The sequence below is a fragment of the Solanum lycopersicum genome, chromosome 3 (assembly GCF_036512215.1).
Source record: "Solanum lycopersicum chromosome 3, SLM_r2.1".
NCBI lineage: Eukaryota > Viridiplantae > Streptophyta > Magnoliopsida > Solanales > Solanaceae > Solanum > Solanum lycopersicum.
The window spans coordinates 11,332,264-11,358,999 of NC_090802.1; the positions used below are offsets into that span (position 1 = coordinate 11,332,264).

The 26,736-nt window shown below is 35.8% G+C and overlaps 1 protein-coding gene across 1 annotated transcript; it reads right to left on the reverse strand.

The window, feature by feature from the left end:
- Nucleotides 1–6,138: 6,138 nt before the first annotated feature.
- LOC101249245 (uncharacterized) lies at nt 6,139–7,672 on the reverse strand. Its single transcript, XM_004234681.4, has 2 exons — nt 7,348–7,672; nt 6,139–6,684 (listed from the first exon to the last, which is right to left on the reverse strand). The coding sequence occupies exons 1-2, from the start codon at nt 7,623–7,625 to the stop codon at nt 6,201–6,203; spliced, it is 762 nt and encodes a 253-aa protein (XP_004234729.3). The 5' UTR covers nt 7,626–7,672; the 3' UTR covers nt 6,139–6,200.
- Nucleotides 7,673–26,736: the final 19,064 nt, after the last annotated feature.

The window sequence follows — 26,736 nt, forward strand, 5'->3', positions numbered from 1 at the left end:
AAAAGGTGCTCAAGAAAGTGTACATGTTGAGACAAGGTACCAAAAGTGTGGAAGAATATTATAATGAATTTGAGATCTTATGAATGAAGTCTAAAGTTGAAAAGAATATGGAATGTACGGTAATACGATTCGTGGAAAGCTTGAGGTATGATATCTTGAACTTCTTGAAGCTTAAGTACTATGAGACTCTTTGAAACGGCTTTCCATGATGCCTCAAAGGTAGAAGAATATTTGAAAGAGAAATAGTCATACAAGGCCAAATTTTTTTAAATTTCCACATTGTGCAAAGGTAAAGATAATTGGAAGACGACATCCTCTAGGGATAAACCTAAAGGTGGAGGTCAAGCATCCCAAGTCAAGCTTGATTACAAATCCAAGACAAGTGAGCAACCACAAAGAGGTAACTATGTTAAACCTAACTTTCCTCGACCCTCAATAATTCAATGCTTTAGATGTTAAGGAAGGGGACATGTTTCTAGTGAGTGTACAAAGAGGAGAATAATTATTTCTCTTCATGATAGATATAAGAATGAATATAAATATGAGGGTGAAGAAAAAATGAGGGAGAGAGAGATAGGGTGAAGGAGAGAAAGGTGCTCTGGGATGAAGAAGAAAGGCTGGATGAGAGGGTGAATTTTTCTTGCTTCATGGAGAAGGGATATTCTTTGTTTGATGATGATGAAGACTTGAACATGAATGTTAACCGTTCATGTGTTGTAAGAAGAATTACGAGAGCCCTTGCAAAAGAAGATCTTGACCAAAGGGAGAATCTATTTCATGCTAGGTGAAAAATCCAAGATAAAGTGTATTCTTAGTCATTGATAACAGAAGTTGCACCAATATGGTGAGTAGTTCCTTAGTAGAGTTTATGAAAATACAAACCAACAAACATATCTATCCTTATAAGCTACAATGTCTCAATGAGAGTGGAGAGATGAAGGTCCTCAAACAAGTAAGTATTTGGCTTAATGTGGGGAAGAACAATTAGAAAATGGTTTGTGATGTGGTTCCCATTTTGGCATGTCACCTAATGTTGGGGATACCTTGAAAATATTATACAGATGTTATGCACCAAAGGAGATCCAAAAAATACACTTTCATGATTGAAGGTAAGAAGTATGTGCTTGCACTTCTCACTCTATATCAAGTGAGCGGGGACTATTCGGCTATGAAAGAGCTTCGGGAGAGAATAAAAGTCGAGGAGACAGAAGGTGAAGGCGAAAGTTTCCCATCATTCCATAGGAGAGGAGTGCCTTGGCTAAAAATAAGAAGAACATGTGCATGATAGCAAAGCTAAGAAAGTGTTTAAAGGGTGTGGATGAGGAATGCTTTCTAGTGTGCCTTGTCAACTCCAACCTTTTTTTACATGCTAACCAAGATAATATCACCTTGCCTAGTATTATTTATTCGCTTTTGAAGGGCTATGATGAGATATTTTTAGATGAGATTCCCACTGGATTACCACCCTTGAAAGGAATCGAGCATCAAATAGATTTTATATCGGGTTCACAAATCCCTAATCATCAAGCTTATTGGAGTAACCCAGTAAAAACCAAAGAGCTATTAAGGCAAGTGGAAGATCTTATTTAGAAGGGGTTGATTAAAGAAAGTCTAAGTCCTTATGCCACATCGGTAATTCTTCTTCCCAAAAAGGATGGCACTTGGAGAATGTATATTGATTGTAGAGACGTAAATAAGATCACGGTGAAGTATCGACATCCCATTCCTCGAATTGATGATATGATTGATGAGCTATATGGTTCTATTGCTTTCTCTAGGATTGACCTTCAAAGTAGGTATCATCAAATTCATATGAAGTTGGGTGATGAGTGGAAGACGACCTTCAAGACAAAGTTTTTGTTGTATGAATGGCTTCTAATGCCATTTGAATTGACAAATGCCCCAAACACTTTCATGATATTGATCAACTATATTCTCAAACCTTTCATCAACAAGTTTGTCATGGTGTATTTTGATGACATACTTGTGTATAGTAAGACAATGGAGGAATATGTATCCCATTTGAGACAAGTGTTTGATGTCCTACTACGAGAGAGTCTCTTTGCTAATTTCAAGAAATGTTCATTTTGTATTGATAAAATTGTGTTTTATTATTTTGTGATCAGTGAATTTTGGATTGAGATCGATGAAAAGAAGGTGGAGTCCATCAAGACTTGGCCGACCCCGACCAGTGCAATCGAGGTAAGAAGTTTTCATGTGTTAGCAAGTTTTTATCGGCAATTTGGGAAGGGCTTTAGTACACTTGCTGCTCCTTTGGACGAACGGATCAAGAAAAATGTACCTATTGTATGGGGTGAGGAGCAGGAGAAGTCTTTTCAATCCTTGAAATTGGTGTTGAGTTCTACACCCTTGCTCCAACTATCCCACTTTGATAAGGCCTTTGAAATTGAATGAGATGCTTAAGTGTTGGTGTCAGGTGGTGTCTTGATGCAAGAAGGAAAACCATTAGCTTTCTTTAGTAAAAAGTAAAGGGATATATGCTCAAGTACTCAATTATGACAAGGAATTGTATGCACTTGTGCGAGTGTTGGCTCATTGGCAACACTACTTGTGGCAGAAAGAGTTCATGATAAGGACCAATCATGAGTCCTTGAAGCATCATAAGGGGCAATCCCAATTGAACCAAAGACATGCTAAGTGGGTTAAATTCATTGAAACCTTTCCATATGTGATCAACTATAAGCAAGTCAAAGAGAGTGTGGTAGTGCATGCTGTATCAAAAAGGTTTGTATTGGTCAATACCTTGATTTCTAGAATGGTGGGGTTTGAAAGCTTAAAGAGATTCTATTATATGGATTCCAACTTCAAAGATACCTTTGTTAATCTTAGTAAAGGGAAGCGAGTTGATAGGTACCAAATTATTGATGGTTTTTTTGTGCAAAGAAGGTCTAGCATGTATGGACATGAGCTCATAAAGAGAGTTATTTGTCAAAGAGGTTCATAGTGGTGGTTTGATTGGACTCTTTGGGGTGCCAAAAATACTTGATATTCTTAAGGAGCAGTTTCTTTGTCTAGCCATATTGTTGGGAGCCTAGATGCCAAGAAAAGAGCAAAAGAGATGATGAAAATTCATGCCAAAGTCAAAGAGGCCATTGAAAAGAATAATTCAAAGGTGGCCATTCAAAAAAATCGAGGAAGAAAGGAAGTGTTCTTCAATGCAGGTGATTGGGTGTGAGTGCATTTTCGAAAGGAGAGGTTTCCACAAGTACGAAAAGGGAAACTCAGCCTAAGAGCAGATGAAACCTTCGAAGTACTCAAGATAATTAATGACAATGCTCACATGATTGACCTACCAAGTGAGTATAATGTTCATAATGTTTTCAATGTTGTTGATTTATCTCCTTATATTGTTGGTGATCCTTTGGGTTCGAGGACAAATCATTTTCAAGAAGGGAAGGATTATAACATGGGTAACATTAATGACACTAACATGAGTGACATATACTCCTCAACTCCATTCACACATAGCCAAGCAAAGGATCTCCAAGGCCTACAAGCAATGTTCATGAAAAAAGAAGTATTAGAGGAGCTTGAAGGTCACCAAAGAAGGATATACAATGTGTGTAAGGTACATCAATATGAGAAGGAAGTAGGAAAGTGGCCATGTGTGCAAATGGTCATTTCATGAATTGAAACAATAAGAAGGCAACCAAACAAGACTCTTATCTCATCAAGGTTAAAATTGTCAAAGATGTGTTTTCTTTATTTCCCTAGTATAAATATTAGTCTTTTATTATTTTGCAAGACTTAGACTATGTTGAATATTGAATCTCGAATTGTAGTATCTTCTTAGTGACTAATTAGGGTGAACTTGTGAAATTGCTAGTTAACTTCTTGAATTTGATTAATCAAAGTGTTACCGCTTTGTGATTCTTGGTTTCATTTGATTATTCTTCTTTGGATTGAATATAGGTTGTTGAAGTTAATTGGGAGGTGAGGGTTTAATCCCTTGTTACCCATAATTTCAATAGCTTGAGTATTAAACCACATATCCTCTATTTTTTTTTGTTTCTTTCTTTGTTTAATCTTTATCACTAGTGGTATAAATTTGCTTGAAAACAAAAACTTATGAGATCCAACTTTTTTTTTTCTAAGTTTCTTGATTTTAAATAAATAATTTGTACATATTAGATAATTTTTTCTTGATAAACACGGAGTTTTTGGGCCAAAACTATCGAGTTCCTACCTTCTAGGGGTGTTCTAGGGGCGCTCCTGACTGCTAGTGTGGTACGATGACAAAGTTCATGAACCTTTGACCAGATATCTCGAGTTTAAATTTTGAATGGACTAAAAACCATAAGGGTGAATATATTAGAATGGACAATTACTTTTATGAAATACAGGAAATTTCGATTTCTATCAACATCCGGAGCGTTTATAATCATTAAAACTTGAAATTTGTAAAACTGGAAATTGATAATTCAGTTTTCTACGAATTGACATTCCAATTTATGTACAACAATTGGATTCGGAAAGCAAACTATTTTTTACCACAATATTTTATATGCATTTTAATTATTTTGGATTTAAATATTACATATAAAGTTAATTTAATTATTTCATAATTTTTAATCATTTAAATATTACATTGTCTTTTTTTGAATGATAATATTTAGGGCTAGGCGTTTGGCATTTGGCTAGTATTTCTCAAATTTTGGGTTCGGTAATTGGTAGTCAAAAGTATATATCAAATATCAAATTTTTAAATTTTGATTTGGTAAACGGTAAATTAAACTTTGATTTGGTAAGGTATTCGGGAGTACCGTATTAAAGTTATAGCCGATTGTATTACAAAGTTAATACTATTTCTCCAATCATTTTTTTATGTGGAGACAAGATATAATAGGAGATCAACAAGTAAGAAGACATCAAGAAAAACAAATTGATACAAAAGACATGTATTTGGATTGTTCATGCTTATCTTTTACTTTCTCTTTAAACTTGTACTAATGAGTAACAAATATGTTGATATATGACCTTCATTAAGTAAATAATTTGGTATTCGGAAAATACCAAATACCAAATGGTACTAATGTCTCATACCAAACTCAAACCCGAAAACTATAATTCTAAAATTTTACTCTCGAATACCATACCAAATACCGAATAATGGAATACCAGATTATCCAAAATTTTGGTTCAATTCGGTGATTGGATTTTTGATATTTTATGCCTAGCCCTAACAATATTACATTATGTCACCTCCCCTTGCGTAATCACATTTTGTGGTTATGGCTCGCATGGTAAAATATATTTATTTTTTGATATTGGTGATTTGAGAATTCAATTTACGATGAAATTGATGTTTCAATTTATATGATACCGATTAAATTTAGAATACGAACTATTTTTTTACTGTAATTTTTTTATTTGTATTTAAAATATTTTGAATTATTAATTACTGTACTTTATATAGTATTTTTATGTAGTTTTCAAAAAAAAGAAAATCTATGTCCAATTTTTTTTGTCAAATATAAGAAGATTTAATCTCGAAAAGCAAAAAATTATCATTTAGACTGAGTAATTTTAATAATATAATTTGAATTTATATATTACATATAAATTAATTTAATTATTTGAGAATTTCATAATGATTTGATTTATGTACATATAATTGCATTACTTGAAAATTATGTTACTTTACTGATGAATTTTGAGCTAGAAATCCTAATTAAGTCAAACTAGACGAACCAGAAGAAAATTGAATTAATTTCGTTTTGATTTGGCAAAAATAAAGGAATCTGGTTAAAATTTTCTAAAAACAATATGATTCAATCAATTAATACTTTTAATTTAACACAAGTAATAGCAAATTGAGTCTCATAAATTTGGAAAAATTGAATATGACGCTATTAGTCTCAAACAAAACATGAAAAAAAAAGACAAAATCGAATCTTTTAAATGTACATTATCAAGAAAGTATGTTTCGTAAATCATTTCTAATAACACTTCAATTTTAGAAAAATGACAATAAATCAACACATGAAATATAGGTCATATCTTTGTAGCAACTGAAATCTTACTCTATACAATTAGATGTATATTGACGCAATTAAAAACAGCCTAATTGCAAGTTGTAAAGCAAAATAGATGGGGTAAAAAGAAGGTACAGATAGATAGATGAAAGGACTTTTTCCATAAAACAAAGATAGAAAATAAATGGGAAAATAATAACCATATCAACTATACTCTAACTCCTTGAGATTTTGTTCAGATGCATTAATAGTTGGAAGTTTTATCCTAAGTTGTTGTACATTTTCATCATATTTTGGATATGAAAAAACAATATAGCAATAATCATGTTGCTCAGTAACCAAGGTATAAAGTTGTTGTCCTGCTGCAAATCCACCAAGAAGTTGATATGATCTTTCTGATTGATCCATAGTTACACAAATATCATCCCCACAAGCAGCAACTTCAATTTGTGTTGCATAGATGAAATCCAAAACTTGTGAAATTTCTTTTTCAAACTCATAAAATGGTCCATTTTCAAAGTTGAATTTTCTAAGCTTACACACTCCTTCTCCCAATTCCATCATTGCTCCTCTGTGATTTTTGTTGAATAAGTGATGGAATCCTACTGCACATTGAAGAATTCCGTGGAGGAGACTTCGAATGGGCTCTTGGGATTCGGTCCAAAGGGCTTCAACAACATCGTGACATCTGTAACACATGACAAAAGTAATTTAACATGAGTTGGAGTTACTTTTTTTAATGAGCATTTAAATTTTGTTCCCATTGGAATAAATTTATCTATCATAGATTAGAAGAAACAAAATCATCAAACTGGTTTAAAACACGAAAATTATAGCCTCTTTGGTTAAGTTTTTGAGAGGTCAAATGAGTTTTTGACAAATTTTAGGGAGTAACAAAAATTTACTTTTTTGAAAAATATATTCATAACTTACGATCAAATAATATTTTTTTCTCAAAAAGTGTCTTGAAAATTTATTCATAAAATACAAATGACTTCGTACCAAAGTACTTTTAAAAAATTACTTTTCAAAAAATTGACCAAACAAGATATTAATTTAGTGAACTTGGAACATAAATTTAAAGACTAACCAAAAAAAAAAGGAAAAATTTAAAAGGGGTCTAAATAGTGTAATGTGACGAGTCAAAATGCAAACCCAGTCCAGACATACATTATCATATTTAGCAATTGGGAGTCGTGTAAATCTCAAATAAACTAAACTAATAATTTAAGAAAAATAGAGTAACTTTCACAATTTTTTTTAGACTGAACCAATTTTGACCTAAGCAAAATTTGAAAACATTACATAACAAATCATTTTATAATTTGACTCGTTCATTTATTATCTTTACCTGTAATAGTCTCTACTATTAAAAAGCCTCACAGCTTCTTGAAAACTATAATTTTTGGATTTATGATCATCTTCATCTTCCATAAAACTCCTTCGAGAAAAGAGGCGATAGGTATATGATGATGGTGAAGTGTAATTGGTCTCCTTGAATTGACGATGATATAATTGGCTATGTAAATGAATCTTTGAGTATGGAAAATTAGAGAGTGAAGATATGTTAGTAAAAGATATTAGAGTTTGATTGAACTTTGGGAGATTGATAGAAATGTTATTAGCCATAGAAGAATGATTTTCCTAGCTTTGTGGTTCCTTTTTTCTTTTATCACTTCAAAAATCAGATAATGTTTTACAAAAAAATCTCCCAAGATTTTTCCTTTAAGGGTGTGTTTGGTACGAGGAAAATATTTTTCAGAAAATATTTTAGTGTTTGACTTTTCAGTGAAAAATGTTTTTTAAAAATATCTTCTTTATTTTTTACTAGAGTAGAAAATAATTTGAAGTTGAATTCTTTTTTAAAAAACAAACTTCAATTTTTTTCGTGGTGGGGTGGGGTGGGGGGGGGGGCTAGTGGGAGTGTGAGGGGTAGATGGTAAGGGTGAAAAAAAATAAAATTTTAAAGTTTAAAATATTTTTTAAAAACAAATTTACAATTTTTTTTTGGGGGAGGGAGGGGGCTGGTAAGGTGGGTGGAGGGAGGGTGAAGGCTAGGAAGTGAAAAACTGAATTTTTTAAAATTAAAAATATTTATATAATAAATTTAAATTTTTATAGGGTTAGGGGGGCTGGTATGGGGGAAGTTGGAAGAGAGTTTTGGAAAATATTTTCATTAAGTTTTGAATCGAAGTCATTTTCCTTAAATTTGAGGATTATGAGTTGATTTGGAAAACATTTGCCCAACCAAACATGAAAAAATTGGAAAACATTTCCCGGAAAATCTTTTCCAACATACCAAACACACCCTAAATGTAGGGAAAGTTACACATTTAACAAGTCGGTCAAAAATAATTAAGTACATTTATAATCAAATATACGGAAAAAATACGTTTTCTCAATTCTGATTTGTCTGTTTGACTTTTCTTTTTTAGTATATTTTAAATAGATTTTTTAGCTACTCTTTGATTTTGACTTTTTATATATAATACTTAACGAAATAACAATTCGAGAAGGAAGACCCCAAGCCAGCCCAAGCAAGAAAGAGGAACTAAAGTCAACTAATTCTTAAGACACCCAAGGATTAAAGGATATTTTGATGATAATTTAATTTAAGTTTCTAAGAAAATAAAAAATACAAAACTTAACTTATGTTTACAAAAAAAAACAATATCTTCTCAGGGCCGGATCTACGTATCATGGTGGGGGTCGGTTGAAATTTTATATATACATGTGTATATAAATGTATATTTTTTATAAAAAACTTATGATAAATTAATCTGCTACCCCTAGATACAAGCAGGCGCATGGTGCCCGTGGTTTAGTATCGAATTTTCAGCTTTCGGGTCGCAAGTTCGATTGCCATATTGCTCATTTTTAATGTATTTCTGTTTTTTTTTTGCAAAATAAAAATGTTGGCACTTGGACTTGAACTCGTAATCCACACATGACAAAATAGTGTCAATACCATTAAGCCATGGGCTACACTCGACTTTAATAGACATTATTATCATATGGTATATGTGACGAAAAATCACAAATTGTTGAGACTTAACAGTAATAATTTGATCATTTAATTAACCTAATATATGACACCCACTACCTTCAAATCCAAGATCCGCCTCTACATCTTCTTTGTATCGTTTAAGTTAAGTATCTTAATTTTCTCGGACAAAATAATTGTAATAATTCATTTGGGATGGTGCATACTCAGATACTTCCTAGCACTTTTTATTTGTGAATGTTATATAAGGCCCAACCTGTTAGGTAAAAAGAACACTTACTTCCCAAAAAAGTGAAATACTTATTTTTGAATGTTTCTTTACTTCATTCCCTCTTTTTATTTTAAAATGATCTATATTAAATTTTTTCGCACGCTGGCGTCATATTGATATTAGCATTCACCCTCTTTCCTTTTCGATACCATCACAATATATTGATATACTCTGGTGATATCAAAAAGTAACTAAGCAATGTCTTCCTTGAAGGATTCTTTCTTTCTACTTGATACCATCAAAGTATAATATACTCTGGTGATATCAACTACTCAACTCATTGAATAATAATTTTTTTTAGTTTTCTTACAGTCCTTTGATAAGATTATTCAATCACCCATTATACAATTACAATGTATACACATATTGCCATATCATTGAGGTATGAGGTATGCTTCAATTTCTTGTTATATTCTAGGTGTTTTGATGATCCTCACAAATGCGGGGACTTGGTTCCTGACAGAGTGCTCTCGTCCAGATACAAATGGGGTACAGTCGTAAAAGCTGTCAAGTCAGGTGGTAGGTGAAAAGTGCAGTATCCTACACCAATAAGAAGAGCGGACGAGATTGTATGTTTTAGTATCTCACAAATGCAGACCCTGGTACCAGATAGAGATACCTCCATCAGATACATAATTGGTTACAGTTGTAAAACTGTCACGTTAGAGGTTGGTGAGGCGTCAGTAAACTACGCCAATCAGAATGGAAGAGGGTGTTTGTCCAATGGATAATAAATCTTTATGTTTGATACTTTTAGCATGACAAATACCATATTATATTCATTCATTCAAAGAAGGAAGTCAGACAACAAGCCTTTTCAAGAACTCACAAAGAAGTTTGCAAGGGACCAGGTCCCAGTAAGACTGCGATGTGAAAAGGTGAAAAGATAGATGTCAGAAAAGCTGCCACCAATGATGCGGTAGGTGCCCAACTTTTCTAGCAGCAGACCTTCAGCCAATGGGATGGTTTCAACGAATTAGTGTTGAATTATATTATCTCTTTTCATCAAACACAAATTCAAGATTTGGCAAACTCAACTTGGATTTTCTCTCGAAATTCATAAGTTTGAAAATTGAAGGCCATCTTCAAGGAAGAACACTGCTCATCAACAAGGAACCAAATGGAGTGCTAAGGAGTCTTGTTGTATTTATAGCTTAGTGTCTTATGTGCTTACATTGTAAATCTGATCCTAATTTATAAAGGAATTAGATTGTTTTGGTTTGTTGAAAGTCTAAATGAGTTAAGGCTACCTGATTTAGTGGGCAACATCATTTTGTTTCTTAGTTAAAGTCTATGTTATCTAGAGGTGATAGATTAGTGGGCGGTGTTGTATCCGCTTAGGCTCTTCAAGTAATAGGTAGATTACTTTATCGTGAGATTAATAACTTTTTCTCACATTCGTTGTAACCGGGTTTCACTTTTGTTTGAGAAGATTAGTGAAAACGGTTGAAAATCCTGTCCAACAGGTCGTGGTTTTACTTCCTTGAGCAAGGAAGTTTCCACGTAAAGTTGTTTGTTCAATCTTTACTTTCAGCACTTATTTTACTGTCTGTTATTGTAACTGTGCTGAGGACCTGATCCCATCCAAACAGGTGGACACAACTTTTAGTTATTGTTCTTACTGTGTCAAGGGACCTGGTCCATCGACTGTTAGTGGATGCACCCATTCCAATAAGTGGTATCAGTGCATTGGATTCTCTATATGGTTAACACCAAGAGAATAGATCCTGAAGGAATGGCGTCCTCACCAAGTATAGAAGAAGGTAAATCCACCATATGCCCTCCTCGTTTCAACCGTAAGTGTTACCGATGGTGGAAGAACAGACTGCACAATTATATCATAGCAAAAGATAGTGAGCTGCGGGACTTGGTTCTTGATGGTCCTCACATTCCTACCAAGAATGTGAAGAAAATATGTTTAATTCAGGAGGTTCCCAAATGTATAAGAGAGTATGATGAAACAGATAGAAAAAAGGAGAAGTCTGTAGCATTAAAGGTTTCTCCAAATGATGCTTCGGAAGACGAAAAAGATATGAGTTATTTGACTGAAAGGTTTCAAAGAATAGTCAAAAAACATGGAAGGTTTCAAGAAGAATGAAACTCCAACAGAATAGAAAATGAAAACGACTTCCGTCATAAGTGGGGAAAGGCTAATGCTGATCGGGTGGTGAAGAAAGTTCTTGCAGTCTTGGAAGATTCCTCAAGTGAGTCAGAAGAAGATGCAGAAAACCATGAGGATGTCTCAATGATGTCCATTGAAGATGATAAAAATATCTTCGATTCCATTTTCTCATTAATGGCAGAATCTGATGCTGAAGAGAATCTAAATGAGGTAACTCTTTTTGACCTTGAAGATGATCTAGATACTCTTCCCATTATAAAATTGAGGAAACTTGTTGCCCGACTTATTTACTCTGTTGATGAACAAACCACTGAAAACTTAATGTTGACGAAAAATTAAGTTTGTGTGAGGATGATAATTCTGCTCTTAAATCTCAAATATTTGAATTGAGCGTCAAGATAGGTATCCTGAGAATGGTAGTCTTGAACCCAATGAGGGACCTAGTACCTCTAAGGGTGAAAAGCGAAAGCTCAGTGTCTTTGAGGAGGAACTGGAACAAAAACATAAGACTTTTGAGTCTAAGCTGGTTGTCTTTATTGAAATTAATGCTCAACTGAGGAGAGATCTGACCAAGGTAAGGGAAGAGCTAAATCACTCTTTGAAGTGGACTGAATCCTCCCAGATTCTCTATAACTTATCTAGTCAGAGTTTCAATGGCAAGAAGGGGATGGAATGCAGACCGATAGAACCCCCTCATAATCATCACAGTAAATATGTGTCTCTAGCTGACAATCTCTTCTGCACTCATTGTGGGCGTAAAAAAGAAAATTGTGAGAAATATAAAAGATATAAAGAAAGGCATGTGAAGTTTGTATAATCAAGAAAAGAAAGAAAGGGGACCTGGTCTTCGTGCTAAATTTTTCAGATCCGACAGTTATGTGGAAATGGAGCGCAAGGGACCTGGTCCTCGCTATCGTTTTAGCAAGAACACTTTGCCCTCTTGGTCAGGAAGGTTTCTTGTTAAGCCTTTTGACAACTATTGGGAACTCTTTTTGAAGTGGGTTCCTAAGTCTAACAAGTAATTCTTGTGCATAAAAGAGGAAGTAGTCAGTGTTGGTTCATAAATAGCATATGCTTAAAACACATACTAAGAAGGTTACAAAACTTCCTCTTTCTCAAGGCACTTCAAGGTGGAGGTGTCTCTTTTGAAGAATGGCAAGAAATGCTACATTCTTGGTATAGTAAGCTCTTATCAAATAATTTTTTTTGTCACAAACTTGCTCTCTCAGGCATGACCTTGACAGAAAAGAGATGCAAGAACATGTTTATTGTTGATCTGTTTACTGCTCATTATGACAGTGTCACTAACCTCAATGCTTGAGGTGAGAATGCTGAGGTATGATTCAAGAGACGTGCTCATAATTGTTGCTTTGCTGCATAAACCCGTGTCAGGGGACCTGGTCCCAGTCTGCGTAAAATGGTATTTGCAGATGACAAAGGTTGTCACGATGATGTTAAAGAGAAGAAGATCAGACTATCTTTCAGCAATTTCAAGGAAGCTGATGCAGATGATGTACCTAATGAGGGACCCGATCCTCTAAACATTGCTGAACAAAGATGATGCATTTCAAACTGATAATGTGAATTCTGAAGGTGAGAATGAAGAAGCAGATCAAACTCAGTTCGAAAGAAGCAAAATCTGATAGTCGGTTCCCCAATAAGCTGATCGGTTGTCCAAGTTGCTCATCAACAATGACTTCAAGAGAGATCAAGCAAATCTCAAAAGGTACCTTTTGTTGTCAAGAATAATACATCATTGAGCTGCTCAAATATCTTAACATACTTTAAGTCAATACAATGAGAAAGAATGGTGATGTCATCATGAAGCTTTCTAAGAAGGATGATCAAGTGGATGACATCTTCACTGAAGATCTAAGCACAAACCAGTCGAATTCTCTCATAGGAGTGTATCTACAAAGAAGAATATAGCACAACATTCAGGGGTCATTGATGTATGATCAAAGAAAGAAGAATATAGCACAACATTTAGGGGTCATTGATGTATGATCAAAGAAAGAACCTGGTACCAGTTCAAAGAAGCTGCTGAAAGGGTTTCATGTTTTGGGTGTATAGACAATTCATACTTTCTAGGGCACTAACTAGAAGCTGGATGCTGATCAATCAGGTTCAAAGACTCTACTCATGTACAAAAGAAAATATTTTGAAGGCTGCTGATAAAATCTTAAGTCATCTGAAGAAGATAGATGACTTGGTCCTATTTAGTCCAGCAGGAGATTTTTTGATTTTTAGTACATGGTGTTGTTGATTATGCTAAGTATCAAGTTGATAGATTGAGTACCTCAAGAGTGGATTATGTTATGCGCTGATCTTTCACTCATGTGGAATTAAAGGGCAAGATTCAATTGCTCTTTCATCAACTGAGGCAATAAATGTAGCAAGTGCAGCTTGATGGGTTCAATTCTTGTGGATCAGGAAACATCTTGAAACTCATAGAAATCTGGCTAAATTAATCAAGATGATGATGGAAATGTTAAAACCTTCTTGAATGGATCCTACCTGAAGCAATCAAATCTTTCATGACTATGAAAAAGGAGCAGGTATCCTTGCTTTTCGGTTATGTATGTTTTAGCAAGTTCAGTTTCATACCTTTTGTAGGTATACACACATGGAAAAGGGGATAAAGAAAAAGTGAGGTCAAAATTTGATACGCTCAAACTTACTTCTCAAATAAGAAGTAAAGCGGTCGTGTCAAGTAAATAACCCAACTAGTGAGGTTGGGATTGTTCCCACGAGGAAAATAGTCTAGATTTAACTTCAACCTGTTATTACTATTGTTTGGTCAATGACTTCCTTGGAAAGTAAAATAATAAGGGGGGGGGGGTTTCTATTTCAAAATGAGTAAAATTAATTAACAAACTTGACAGAGACACTTAACAACTTTCAATGTTGTATTTTAATCAATTAATCAAAGTAACTAGGGTTTATGTGTTCCCCACAGGTTCATAACTTGATAACTCTAACTATAACAATTCTTTACAAGTATCTTGCATGCAAAGTGATAAGTTATGTATTTCTAAATCCTTGGTCCTGCATCTAGAAAATCTCACTCCGCACCTTGGTCCGGCTACATGAGTTGCTATCCTAACCCTGATCCTTACCTCATATTAAGCATCGTATTCGATATTTGACTAAGTTATTACCTCGTACCAATCAATACTAGACTATTAGATAGTATACACTAAATCTATGTTAATAATTCTTTTCCTATTATCTACCTCCTTGGTCCGACAAGTAGCATTAAGGCGAGTTCTAACGTTGGCCATCCGTTAAAAAGACTTCTAAGCAAAAGAATTATTAATACATGCAAAACACTATTCTAGATTTGTTATTTTAGTTAGGGTTTATCTCATTATTTGCCTATGGTTCCCAAAACCCTAGTTATGGAGTTTAGTTACTCATGGTCATAAACACAATATTCAAATATATTAAATAAGGGTTCATGTACTTACTTCAATGAGAAAGAGTAAAATCTAAAATTTTGCTTGATTAATCACCAATATTCATTGCAAGAATCTCAAAGTAAGCAATAATCTCACAAAAAGTCTAATGATTATCAAGAATCTCACAATACAATGTTTACCAATAAGGAATTTTACAATCTAAGAGTCTGACCTAACCGAGTCCAACCTAACAGAGTTCAACCTCAAAAATGAGGTTTTTTGAACTATTTATAAAAAATAAAAAACCTAATTAAACAAGGACTCTATTTGCTGGAAATCTGCCAAAACGTGGCTGGGTCGACGGACCACGCGACGGATCGTCGTGGTCACGATGGACCGTCATGAACTCCGTCGTCCCATACTTATGCAATTTCTTCTCCTGCTCTCTTCACCACCCTTGACGGCAAGTATGACGGACCGTCATAGGCACAACGGTCCGTCGAGGGCCTTCGTTTCAAAACACTTCAACTCTTGGGATATGGGTACTGGGATCACTTCTCTGAACTTCATGACGAACCTGCAGGACGGACCGTCATAGACACGACGGACCGTCACAAGCTTCGTAACCCCACACTTGGTCAGACTTCCCCATCTTTCTTCAGCAGCTGCACTACGCTGCCACCTATGGACCGTCACAAGCACGACGGACCGTCATAAGCTCCGTAGGTGGTCTCTTCTACATTTCTTCGCTCAAAATCTCTGCATTCAGCTTTGGACAGATTTCCTGCAAAACAAAAATAAACTTATATAAAAATTAGCACACAAAAGGCTTTTGGACACACTAAACTTAAGAAAAAAGTATTAATTATACTTTGAAACCACGGTATATCAACACCCTTAACTTAAATTCGTTGTTTGTCCTCAAGTGACGCACTATGACTCACTACACAATCTTATTACAATAGTATCCATGTTTTATCCTTTGCAATCATTTGGCTTTCAATCCCGATTAATCTCATCAAATCTATGCATGCTATCACTATTAGACTTGAATTGTGTGGGATCAGAACATGACACAGACTCGCCATGCATTAACACCTATCCTCTTCAATTTCTCACTAAGGTGCTAACAATTCCGGTATTGCAACTAGTGTCCTCACTTCTAAATAAAATCCTCATTTTTCACACAATGATTTCAATTTGAGTATAAGGATTACTTTTCAACACTCGCTCTCAGAAAAAAGTCACACTCATTCATACCTATTGCCATAAGTTTGCCCTTATTTTCACTGCCTTAAGTTCGCTATACAACCCTTAGGATCACGATAGGACTTTCTTGGATTGTAACATAGGCTCAGGGTTAGGTAGGGTATATTTAGGTATACTTTAGTGACTTTTTTCCCTCCTTGGCCTATCGGCTAAACCTTCCACTTTCTATCATTTTATCTCGTGTATTTTTATTTTTCTTTACTTTTATTTTCAACTAATTCTTGAGTCACTTTACTTTTGTTCTTTCTCTCTCTTTGTTCTTTCAACCCCACTTTCCAGAGCATTCTTCATAGTAGCCACCCTCAACTCATGGCTTTGCCATGAGTCAAGGTACACAATACCCAAAGTTGGGTCAGGGCCATAACGAAAGTTGTTTATGCATTAGCCACCCTCAACTTATGCTTTTGGCATAAGTTGAGGTGCACATGTCCAAGGAGGGACCAGTGCCAACACATTGGTCCCAGAAAAGATCAGTTGGGGTGAAAAGAGAAAGGTCTAATTTTAAGCTTAGATTATTTGGATCAAAGAAGGATAAATTTCCTTTGGTTTCTTTTATTTAGGCTAGAAATGGGTTATATTTAATAAGGGCTTATGATCCTTTTCTAATTGTCTATTACAGCTTACTTTTAGCAGGACTAACCAGGCAAGTTCTAGCTCAGTACCAATAGTGGACTATTCAAATTTCCTCACTCACTTGACATCTCATCACTATACCAGATTATCAGACACCTAGTTCGAATTTAAGACTTAGGGTAATGCAATGGTGTAACTCTATTTCATGCTTAGAGCCACACAATTATCAGTTACTATGCCTATTCATGCATTATTTTCCAGTTTATCAGGATATCATTTTAGTCATCATGCTCTTGAACTAAACTATGTACAAAATATATAAACATGCCGGTTCAACAAAAAAAGTAATCAGTCATTTGGGAAAAAAGAACACAGGTAAGAAAACCCCAAAAGAGAATAGTGAATTGGGCTACTCAGACTTCACCCTAGCACTCACTTTCCATTTACCCCACCCCCAACAAAAAGACATGCAATTGTCCCCAATGCATAAAAAAATTGAAATACAAGAGTGGTAGGTGAAGCAAACCTGGGGCGCAAAGCACCGACAATCAGCACGGACCATTGTGATTATGACGGTTCGTCGTCGATGTCCGTCGGGGACACTTGAAAAAAAAATGGAGACCCTTAAGAGAGGTATCTCTGACCGCCATGACGGTTATGCAGGATGAACCGTCGAGAGTATGACGGTCCGTCGTAGATGTCCGTTGGAGGACCATTAGAAAATGTGAGAGACCTTTAGGAATAGGGTCTCTGAAAACCAGCACGGTTGTGCAGGACGGACCGTTAAGAGCACGACGGTCCATCGCATGTGTCCATTGGTGACTGTTTCAGAGTGATCTTCTGCAGAATTTCCTGGCGATGTGCCTGCAAATTTAAAATCCATTAGTAGAGAATGCTACCATTACTAAAAAGACTATAAGTATTGGGTTGCCTCCCAACAAGTGTCTGATTTAATGTCGCGGCACGACTGGGGAACCTTGATTACTCAAACTTCATCAAGATGGTATGCCTCTATCACTTTATTCCCCGATGCTTTATGCCCAAAATAGAGTTTTATTCTATCTCTATTCCTCTTAAAACGCACTCCCTCCTTGGCTTTTAACTCAACTTCTCCATGAGGGAATACTTGGGTAATCAAGTAAGGGCCAGTCCATTTGGGCTTGAGCTTGCCCGGAAGACAAGGCACCCCAGAACTGTCTACAAGCACCAAATCCCCAACCATAAACTCTTGTTTTGCATTTTTCTGTTCAGTCTCCTTCTTCATCTTTTATTTGTGGGATATGGCGGATACCGATTAGAGCTCACCACTCTGCCTCATGGTCCTACAAATGTTGATGGTCGCGTCTTCATTATTCAATCGAAATGTCATCTGTCCCTTCTCCATATCAACTAAGACTCTACCTGTAGCAAGGAATGGCCTCTTAAAAATAATAAGCACTTCAAGATGGACCTCACAATCAAGAATAAAAAAATCAGCCGGAAAGATGAATGACTCCACTTTTACTAGCACATCATGGAGTATCCCTATAGACCGTTCCACTGTCCGACCAGCCATCAGTAGCCGTATCGCAGTGAGTTTTGGATCCCCCGAACCCAACTTCTTGTAAATTGAGAGGGGCATGACATTTATGTTTGCCCTCAGATCACATAATGCTTTCGCAAAATGTAATGACCCAACTGTACAAGGAATAGTAAACGCACACGGATCTTCTTTCTTTTGTATGAGGGATCTTGTAGCAATAGCACTACAATGTTGCAGTTTATCATCATCCTCAAAAGTGACCGATCTTTTCTTGGTGACCAGATCTTTCATAAATTTGGCATAACCGGGCCTTTTTTCTAGAGCTTCTACCAAAGGGACATTGATAGAAAGCTGCTTCAACATTGTTATGAAATGCCGATATTTACCATCCTCGGTCTTTTTCACTAATCTATGAGGGAAAGGTGGTAGTGGCCTAGGCATGGGAATTACCTTGATAGGTACTTCTGCATCTTTTCCATTACTTTCCTCTGCTTCACTACTACCCTTTACCACATTATCATTATCCTTTCTCACATTTTCCTCAGTAGATGGCATAGGTGGGTCAATAGTTTGCTTACCACCCCGAGTAGTGATTGTCATACAGTGCGCATCATTCTTTAGATTTTGGATAGTGTTGCTAGGAAAAGTTCCCGATTGCCGTGTGTTCACTGTCATAGATAATTGGGCCTTTGCAACTCGATCTGCTTAATCGAAATTGCATGTGTATCAACTTTTTGCCCAATATAGCTAAATCACACCTCAATTCTTTGATGTGCTCATCACTAGCATCGAACCTCCTCATCATTTTGTGCAACATATCCTCAACTCGCGCCGTACTATCTCCACCATCCCTAAGAGTAACTTCACGATTTTGAGGGGGGACATAGGCCCTATTCCTATCGTTTCTATTAGCATAGTTACCCCAGTTAAAGTTGCTGTCGCGGTTGTAGTTTCCATATCGAACATAATGACCCTCACGGTTGTAGTTACCATAGTTCCGACCTTGGTTGCCTTGACCTTGGCGCCAGTTATCCTGATTTGAGCCTTGGCGCTTGGTCGAAAACCCCATGTCTTCTCATTTACTGCATAAGTGTCCTCCGCATAATAGCACTCATCATTAGGAGGTGGTGGTTTAGCCAAGTAGTTAACTGCATTTCTCTTTTCTGCATCCCTGTGACATGTTTTAGTACCAACCCAAGATCAGTTCTCATCTGAGCCACTTCTTCACGAATCTCATCTGTGGCTGGGTTGTGAGTGAACTGTACTGCGAAGGTGTTTCTCCCTGTATCAGACTTCCTAGTACTCCAAGATTTGTTATTCCAGGAAATTTTCTCTAATTTTTCAACAATCTCAGCATAAGGACTCTCCCCATAAGATCCACCTGCTATAGTGTCCAACACCGCTTTATTGTTATCATCATGTCCCCGATAGAAGTATTCCTTTAGAGACTCATCATCTATATGGTGATTTGGAACACTTCTCAAGAATGAGGTGAATCTATCCCAAGAACTACTAACTGACTCTCCTGGTAGTTCCACAAAGTTGTTCACTCTGTCTTTGTGGTTTAGTTTCTTGGCGACCGGATAGTAGCGTGCTAAGAAGACATCTCTTAATTGGTTCCAAGTGAATATTGAGTTGTATGGGAGCTCAGTGAACCATATAGCAGCCTCTCCCATCAGTGAGAGAGGAAACACTCTGAGCCCTTTTACATCTAGATCCAAATTAGGCCTCCCCACACAACTTTTACACACTGCCCTTACCTTAGCTATATGGGCATGTGGATCCTCAGAACGTAGCCCTGAAAACAAACCTCTGGCAGTGAGCATTTGCATCAGGCTACTAGTTGCCACAAAGGTGTGGCCTGTGGGTAGAGGGGGCAAGACAAGTGGCCCATCTGAGTCTGCTATGTTATCACACCCTCTGTAGTATGCTTGGGGCCGTGGAACGGGATTTTGTCCCCTCTGTTGATGTTCACCCGAAGCATCGGGTAACATCTGACCATGAACATCAACCGGAGCTGGGATGTTCTGGTTCAAATCCTCATCATTATTCCCAAGGTTTGATTCATATTGCGCATTGTATGCTCTAACTCGTGAGCATAGGGAAAAAATGGTTCTCTTCCTCTCCGTGTATTTGACATACAAGGAGGATAGTTCTGAAAAGAAATCAAAAACAATAAAACAAAGTAAAATCAAGAAAATATCAACTAAACTATAGTAATAACTTCAAGTTAATCTAAAAGCTAGATTCCCCGGCAGCGGCGCCAAAATTTGATACGCTCAAACTTACTTCTCAAATAAGAAGTAAAGCGGTCGTGTCAAGTAAATAACCCAACTAGTGAGGTTGGGATTGTTCCCACGAGGAAAATAGTCTAGATTTAACTTCAACCTGTTATTACTATTGTTTGGTCAATGACTTCCTTGGAAAGTAAAATAATAAGGGGGGGGGGGGTTTCTATTTCAAAATGAGTAAAATTAATTAACAAACTTGACAGAGACACTTAACAACTTTCAATGTTGTATTTTAATCAATTAATCAAAGTAACTAGGGTTTATGTGTTCCCCACAGGTTCATAACTTGATAACTCTAACTATAACAATTCTTTACTAGTATCTTGCATGCAAAGTGATAAGTTATGTATTTCTAAATCCTTGGTCCTGCATCTAGAAAATCTCACTCCGCACCTTGGTCCGGCTAAATGAGTTGCTATCCTAACCCTGATCCTTACCTCATATTAAGCATCGTATTCGATATTTGACTAAGTTATTACCTCGTACCAATCAACACTAGCCTATTAGATAGTATACACTAAATCTATGCTAATAATTCTTCTCCTATTATCCACCTCCTTGGTCCTACAAGTAGCATTAAGGCGAGTTCTAACGTTGGCCATCCTTTAAAAAGACTTCTAAGCGAAAGAATTATTAATACATGCAAGACACTATTCTAGAATTTTTATTTTAGATAGGGTTTATCTCATTATTTGCCTATGGTTCCCACAACCCTAGTTATGGAGTTTAGTTACTCATGTCCATAAACACAATATTCAAATATATTAAATAAGGGTTCATGTACTTACTTCAATGAGAAAGAGTAAAATCCAAAAGTTTGCTTGATTAATCACCAATATTCACTTGTAAGAATCTCAAAGTAAGCAATAATCTCACAAAAAGTCTAATGATTATCAAGAATCTCACAATACAATGTTTACCAATAAGGAATTTTTAAATTTAAGAGTCTAACCTAACCGAGTCCAACCTAACAGAGTTCAACCTCAAAAATGAGGTTTTTCGAACTATTTATAAAAAATAAAAAACCTAATTAAACAAGGACTCTGTTTGCTGGAAATCTGCCAAAACGCGGCTGGGTCGACAGACCACGCGACAGATCGTCGTGGTCACAACGGACCATCATGGACTCCGTCGTCCCATGCTTATGCAATTTCTTCTACTGCTCTCTTCACCACCCTCGATGGCAAGTATGACGGACCATCATAGGTACAACGGTCCGTCGAGAGCCTTCGTTTCAAAACACTTCAACTCTTGGAATATGGGTACTGGGATCACTTCTCTGAACTTCATGATGAACCTGTAGGACGGACCGTCATAGACACGACGGACCGTCACAAGCTTTGTAACCCCACACTTGGTAAGACTTCCCCATCTTTCTTCAGTAGCTGCACTACGCTGCCACCTGTGGACCGTCACAAGCACAACGGACCGTCATAAGCTCCGTAGGTGGTCTCTTCTGCATTTCTTCGCTCAAAATCTTTGCATTCAGCTTTGGACAGATTTCCTGCAAAACAAAGATAAACTTATATAAAAATTAGCACACAAAAGGCTTTTGGACACACTAAACTTAAGGAAAAAGTATTAATTATACCGTGAAACTACGGTATATCATATACACACATGTAAAAGGGGATAAAGAAAAAGGGAGGTCAGGATAGATTTAGGCAATGACATTTAAACTACAGAGAGGGACCAGGTCCTTTCTCGAAGGTCAGCAATCTTAACATTGCGGTTTGAATTATGCATGAGAACCATTGCAATTGCCACATGTCTGTCCTTCAGGAATCTGATTGTTGTCTTATCTTTTGAGTGCCAAAATAATACCTTATTTTCTCTTTCTTTATATTCCATATTTCTTTCTAGTTCCTCAGAAAAATCAAGTTACCTTCCAAATATCAAGGTGCTTCAAAATTTTCTTTTCTTTTCTTTTCAAACACACTTCAAATTGTTAACCCCCTTTATTCTTGTTGGAGAATTCTCTGATTAAATTGTTTTAAGTGTGAAGAGGGTTCTGGTCCTCCATGAAAAATGAAGAAGTGGAAGAGATGATGCTCAAAAAGGGAGAAGTTGATATTCTGAGAACTCAAAGTTTTCTGAAGAGGAAGGTGTAAAAAATATTTTTAAAAAATAAAAAAAAATCTTCTTGGTTCCTCAATAGTTGATCTATTCATCTCGGAGGCCTTGAGTTGTTTGTGTTACCAATCTTTTTGTTATGAAAAACTCAGGCTGGTATTGGAAGATATGACAGTTGCTCGTGCTAACTGGAATATTGAAATGGATTGTCTAAAAGTACAGCTTCTGAAACAACTATCAGAGGGACCAGGTGCCAACAAAAAAATAATAATAATTAAAAAAAAGAAAAATTTGCAGCCCTGAAGGTTAAACATACAGATTGGGTTGCACATCATGTTGTACGTTAAGAGAAGATTGTTGAAATCTTATGCTAAGGGATGTGATCTATTCATTCTATTTTTTAAATCCCTTGCCTCTTTCTCTTTCTATCTCTCTATGACAGTCCTCATTACTCTTTTTGGGTATTGTTCTGGTTTCCATTTGTAATCATATTTATAATGCTTTGATGGTTGATTTTTTTTTATTATGGATGAAAAATATCTTGTTTCTACTAACTTATCTCATTACTTTATGACTTTTTTACTCATGCTTAGTGTTGCCCAAGCGGCCATAAATTTGCCTAAACTGCATTTCTGTTTACTTGGTTTAATGGTTTAACCCTTTTTTATGATGTCAATAGAGGGAAAGTTGTTAAGTTAGGGTATGATATAAATGGTGTTATAAATGCTTGAAGAAGTATGATATCAATGGTGTTATCACTGCTGGAAGAAGACATGGATCATGACGATAAGGGGGAATCAATGCTAGCTGCTTGAAAAGGAAATTGTTTTGTCGACAGGGGGAATAATGGTTGCTACCTGAAGAGGACCTGGTCCTATTGATAGAGAAAAGTAGATGTTTGTCATCATCAAAATAGGGGAAAATGCTATGTTGATGTTTTGATGATTTGACAAACTTTGAGGATGATTAAACTCCAGTTACCCTAATAATTCTTGTTGATAGAGGGAACTGGTGAATATGTTTGTCACCATAAAAAAGAGGGAAAAAGCTATATTGATGTTTTGATGATTTGACAAATTTCGGGGATGATTTAACTCCAGTTACCTAAGAAATCTTTTTGATAGGGGAAACTGGTGAATAAATATGTTATCATCAAAAAGGGGGGGGGGGGGAATTTTAGTTCGAAGTTGAGTTGAGATGATATCTCAAACTTGATATGAAGTTTTGATGATTTCACAAACTTATTGATCTAACAAGGAACCAAATCCTTGTTATTGGAACTGCTAACAATGAGATAAATGATAAACTCAGTGCGAGGTATATTTGTGTGCTATCATCAAAAAGGGGGAAAATGTTATACTCTAGGTGTTTTGATGATCCTCACAAATGCGGGGACCTGGTCCCTGGCAGAGTGCTCTCATCTAAATACAAATAGGGTACAGTCGTAAAAGCTTTCATGTCATGTGGTAGGTGAAAAGTGCAGTGTCCTACACCAATAAGAAGAGCGGACGAGATTGTATGTTTCAGTATCTCACTAATGCAGGGACCTGGTACCAGGCAGAGTTTCCTCCATCAGATACATAATTAGTTATAGCTGTAAATATGTCACATCAGAGGTTAGCGAGGCGTCAGTAAACTACACCAATCAGAATGGAGGAGGATTTTTGTCCAACGGATAATAACTCTTTATGTTTGATACTTTTAGCATGACAAACACCATATTATATTTATTCATTCAAAGAAGGAGGTTAGCCAGCAAGACTTTTCAAGAACTCACAAAGAAGTTTGCAAGGGACCTGGTCCCAGTAAGACTGCGACGTGAAAAGGTGAAAAGATAGCTATTAGAAAAGCCGCCACCTATGATGCGGTAGGTGCACAATTTTTCCAACAGCAGGCCTTCAACTAATCGGATGGTTTCAACAAATTTGTGGTGAATTATATCATCTCTTTTCATCAAACACAAATTCAATATTTGGAAAACTCAACTTGGATTTTCTCACAAAATTCATAAGCTTGAAAATTGAAGGCCATCTTCAAGGAAGAACACTGCTCATCAACAAGGAACCAAATGGAGTGCTAAAGAGTCTTGTTGTATTTAGATCTTAGTGTATTATGTGCTTACATTGTAAATCTGATCCTAATTTATAAAGGAATCAGATTGTTTTGGTTTGTTGAAAGTCTAAATGAGTTAAGGTTACCTGATTTAGTGGGCAACATTGTTTTGTTGCTTAGTCAAAGTCTAAATTATCTAGGGGTGATAGCTTAGTGGGCGGTGTTGTATCCGCTTAGGCTCTTCAAGTAATAGGTAGATTACTTGATCGTGATATTAACTTTTTCTCACATTCGTTATAACCGGGTTTTACTTTTACTTGAGAAGATTAGTGAAGACGGTTGAAAATCCTGTCCAACAGGTCATGGTTTTACTCCCTTGAGCAATGAGGTTTCCACGTAAAGTTGTTTGTTCAACCTTTATTTCCAGCACTTATTTTATTGTCTGTTATTGTAACTGTGCTGAGGACCTGGTCCCATCTAAACAGGTGGACACAATTTTTAGTTACTGTTCTTACTGTGTCAAGGGACCTGGTCCATTGACTGTTAGTGGACGCACCCATTCCAACATTCCTCAATTTTAATTTTAAAAAAATATAAGAATATAATTTCTACTAATTTAGAGTTTCATAAATATTTAATAATTTTCTCTTTATTTTTTTATTATTTATTTCTTAAAAAAGAGAATTTATTCCTATATGATAATGATAGAGAAAGAAAATAACAATTTACGTTTGGGGCACGTCAAAACCAAGCTTTGAAAAAGCTTTAATGGATAATGGAGTCTAAAATACCCACTAACTCAAAATCTCCTTTTACCATTCCCAAATTTTAGATATTATCTCTCTCAATTTTCGAGTCTTTTGAAATATTATTCACTCGAAATAATTATGCTTGCGGCACTTCAAATTTTTAAAATCAACAAATTTTAATGGCTAGTGGAGTCTTTTAATCTTCACCAAGTCAAAACCCCCTTTAAATAGTCCCAAATTATATATATGATCTCCTCTTGATCTCCCAAATCTTTTGATATTATTATTCACTCAAAAATAATTTACGTTTGTGTCACGCAAAAATTCAAAATCAAGTTTAATGATTGAATATTTTTGGCACACAATTGGTTGTCAAACATAGGTAAATTTTGTTCCATCACACTGCCCCTCTCGAGTTGATCCAATATGTACTTCTATTACTTATAAACTGATATCCTCCTTTACAACTTCACATATATTCATGTGTTACACACTCTGTTAGTGAAAAACTTACTAGATAACAAAAAAATACAAAATTACAATTGAAAATAAAAAATTAAGAAAATAAATCTCTTAAAGGCTGAGGCGCGGATATCTCGCTCTCTTTAAGGAGATTCAAGCCCACTGCAGCAAATATTTTCACCGGTCCAGCATTAGTCCTCTTTGACTTGTCCCCTCCAGGATACAACAACCTTCACAAATTATAACTCAACAACTCTGGACAAGAGTTGAGTCCAAAGCTCCACAAAGAAGAACAGTTGCCTTCAACTAATAAGAACTCTCTTTTAGACTAACACTTTCACTCTATGTTTTTTCTCTTGTGTATTGTGTGTGTCAAACAAAATAAAGACCACTACTATTTATACTAGAAGAAGTCTTCCTAGCAATGAATAGGAAGATAATGGTGAAGTGAATAATGAAAATAATGGTCTTAGGAGTTATATAGGTTACGAGGATAATGGAGGAGTAAAGAATGAAATAATGAGAGGGCTAACCAATCCTCTAACGTGCATATGCACAACGGCCAACTTTCCAAACGTTCATCACAAAGTATTATGCTATAATGTCTTTGAATATTTAAGTATCCACTAAGTAATTAGGCAAAAAGCATTGCAATGGTCATAACTCCCATATCCTCAATTACATTCCATTGTGGCAGAATGGCTAATTTAGCCTACAACAAAATTATGTGAGATAAATTAATAATAATTAAATATTAAAATTCTCAAAAGGCCACCATACTCTCCTAAAGAAAATTATGTATTTAAATAAAATTTTGACTTCAAACCAACCATACCATTTCTAAGAAACATTCAACAATTTAAATCTATGTAAAAGAAATTTTTTACTTCAAGATAAGAATAACACTCTTGTAAGAACAAATAAAAAACAGTTGAAACTAACATTTTTGGG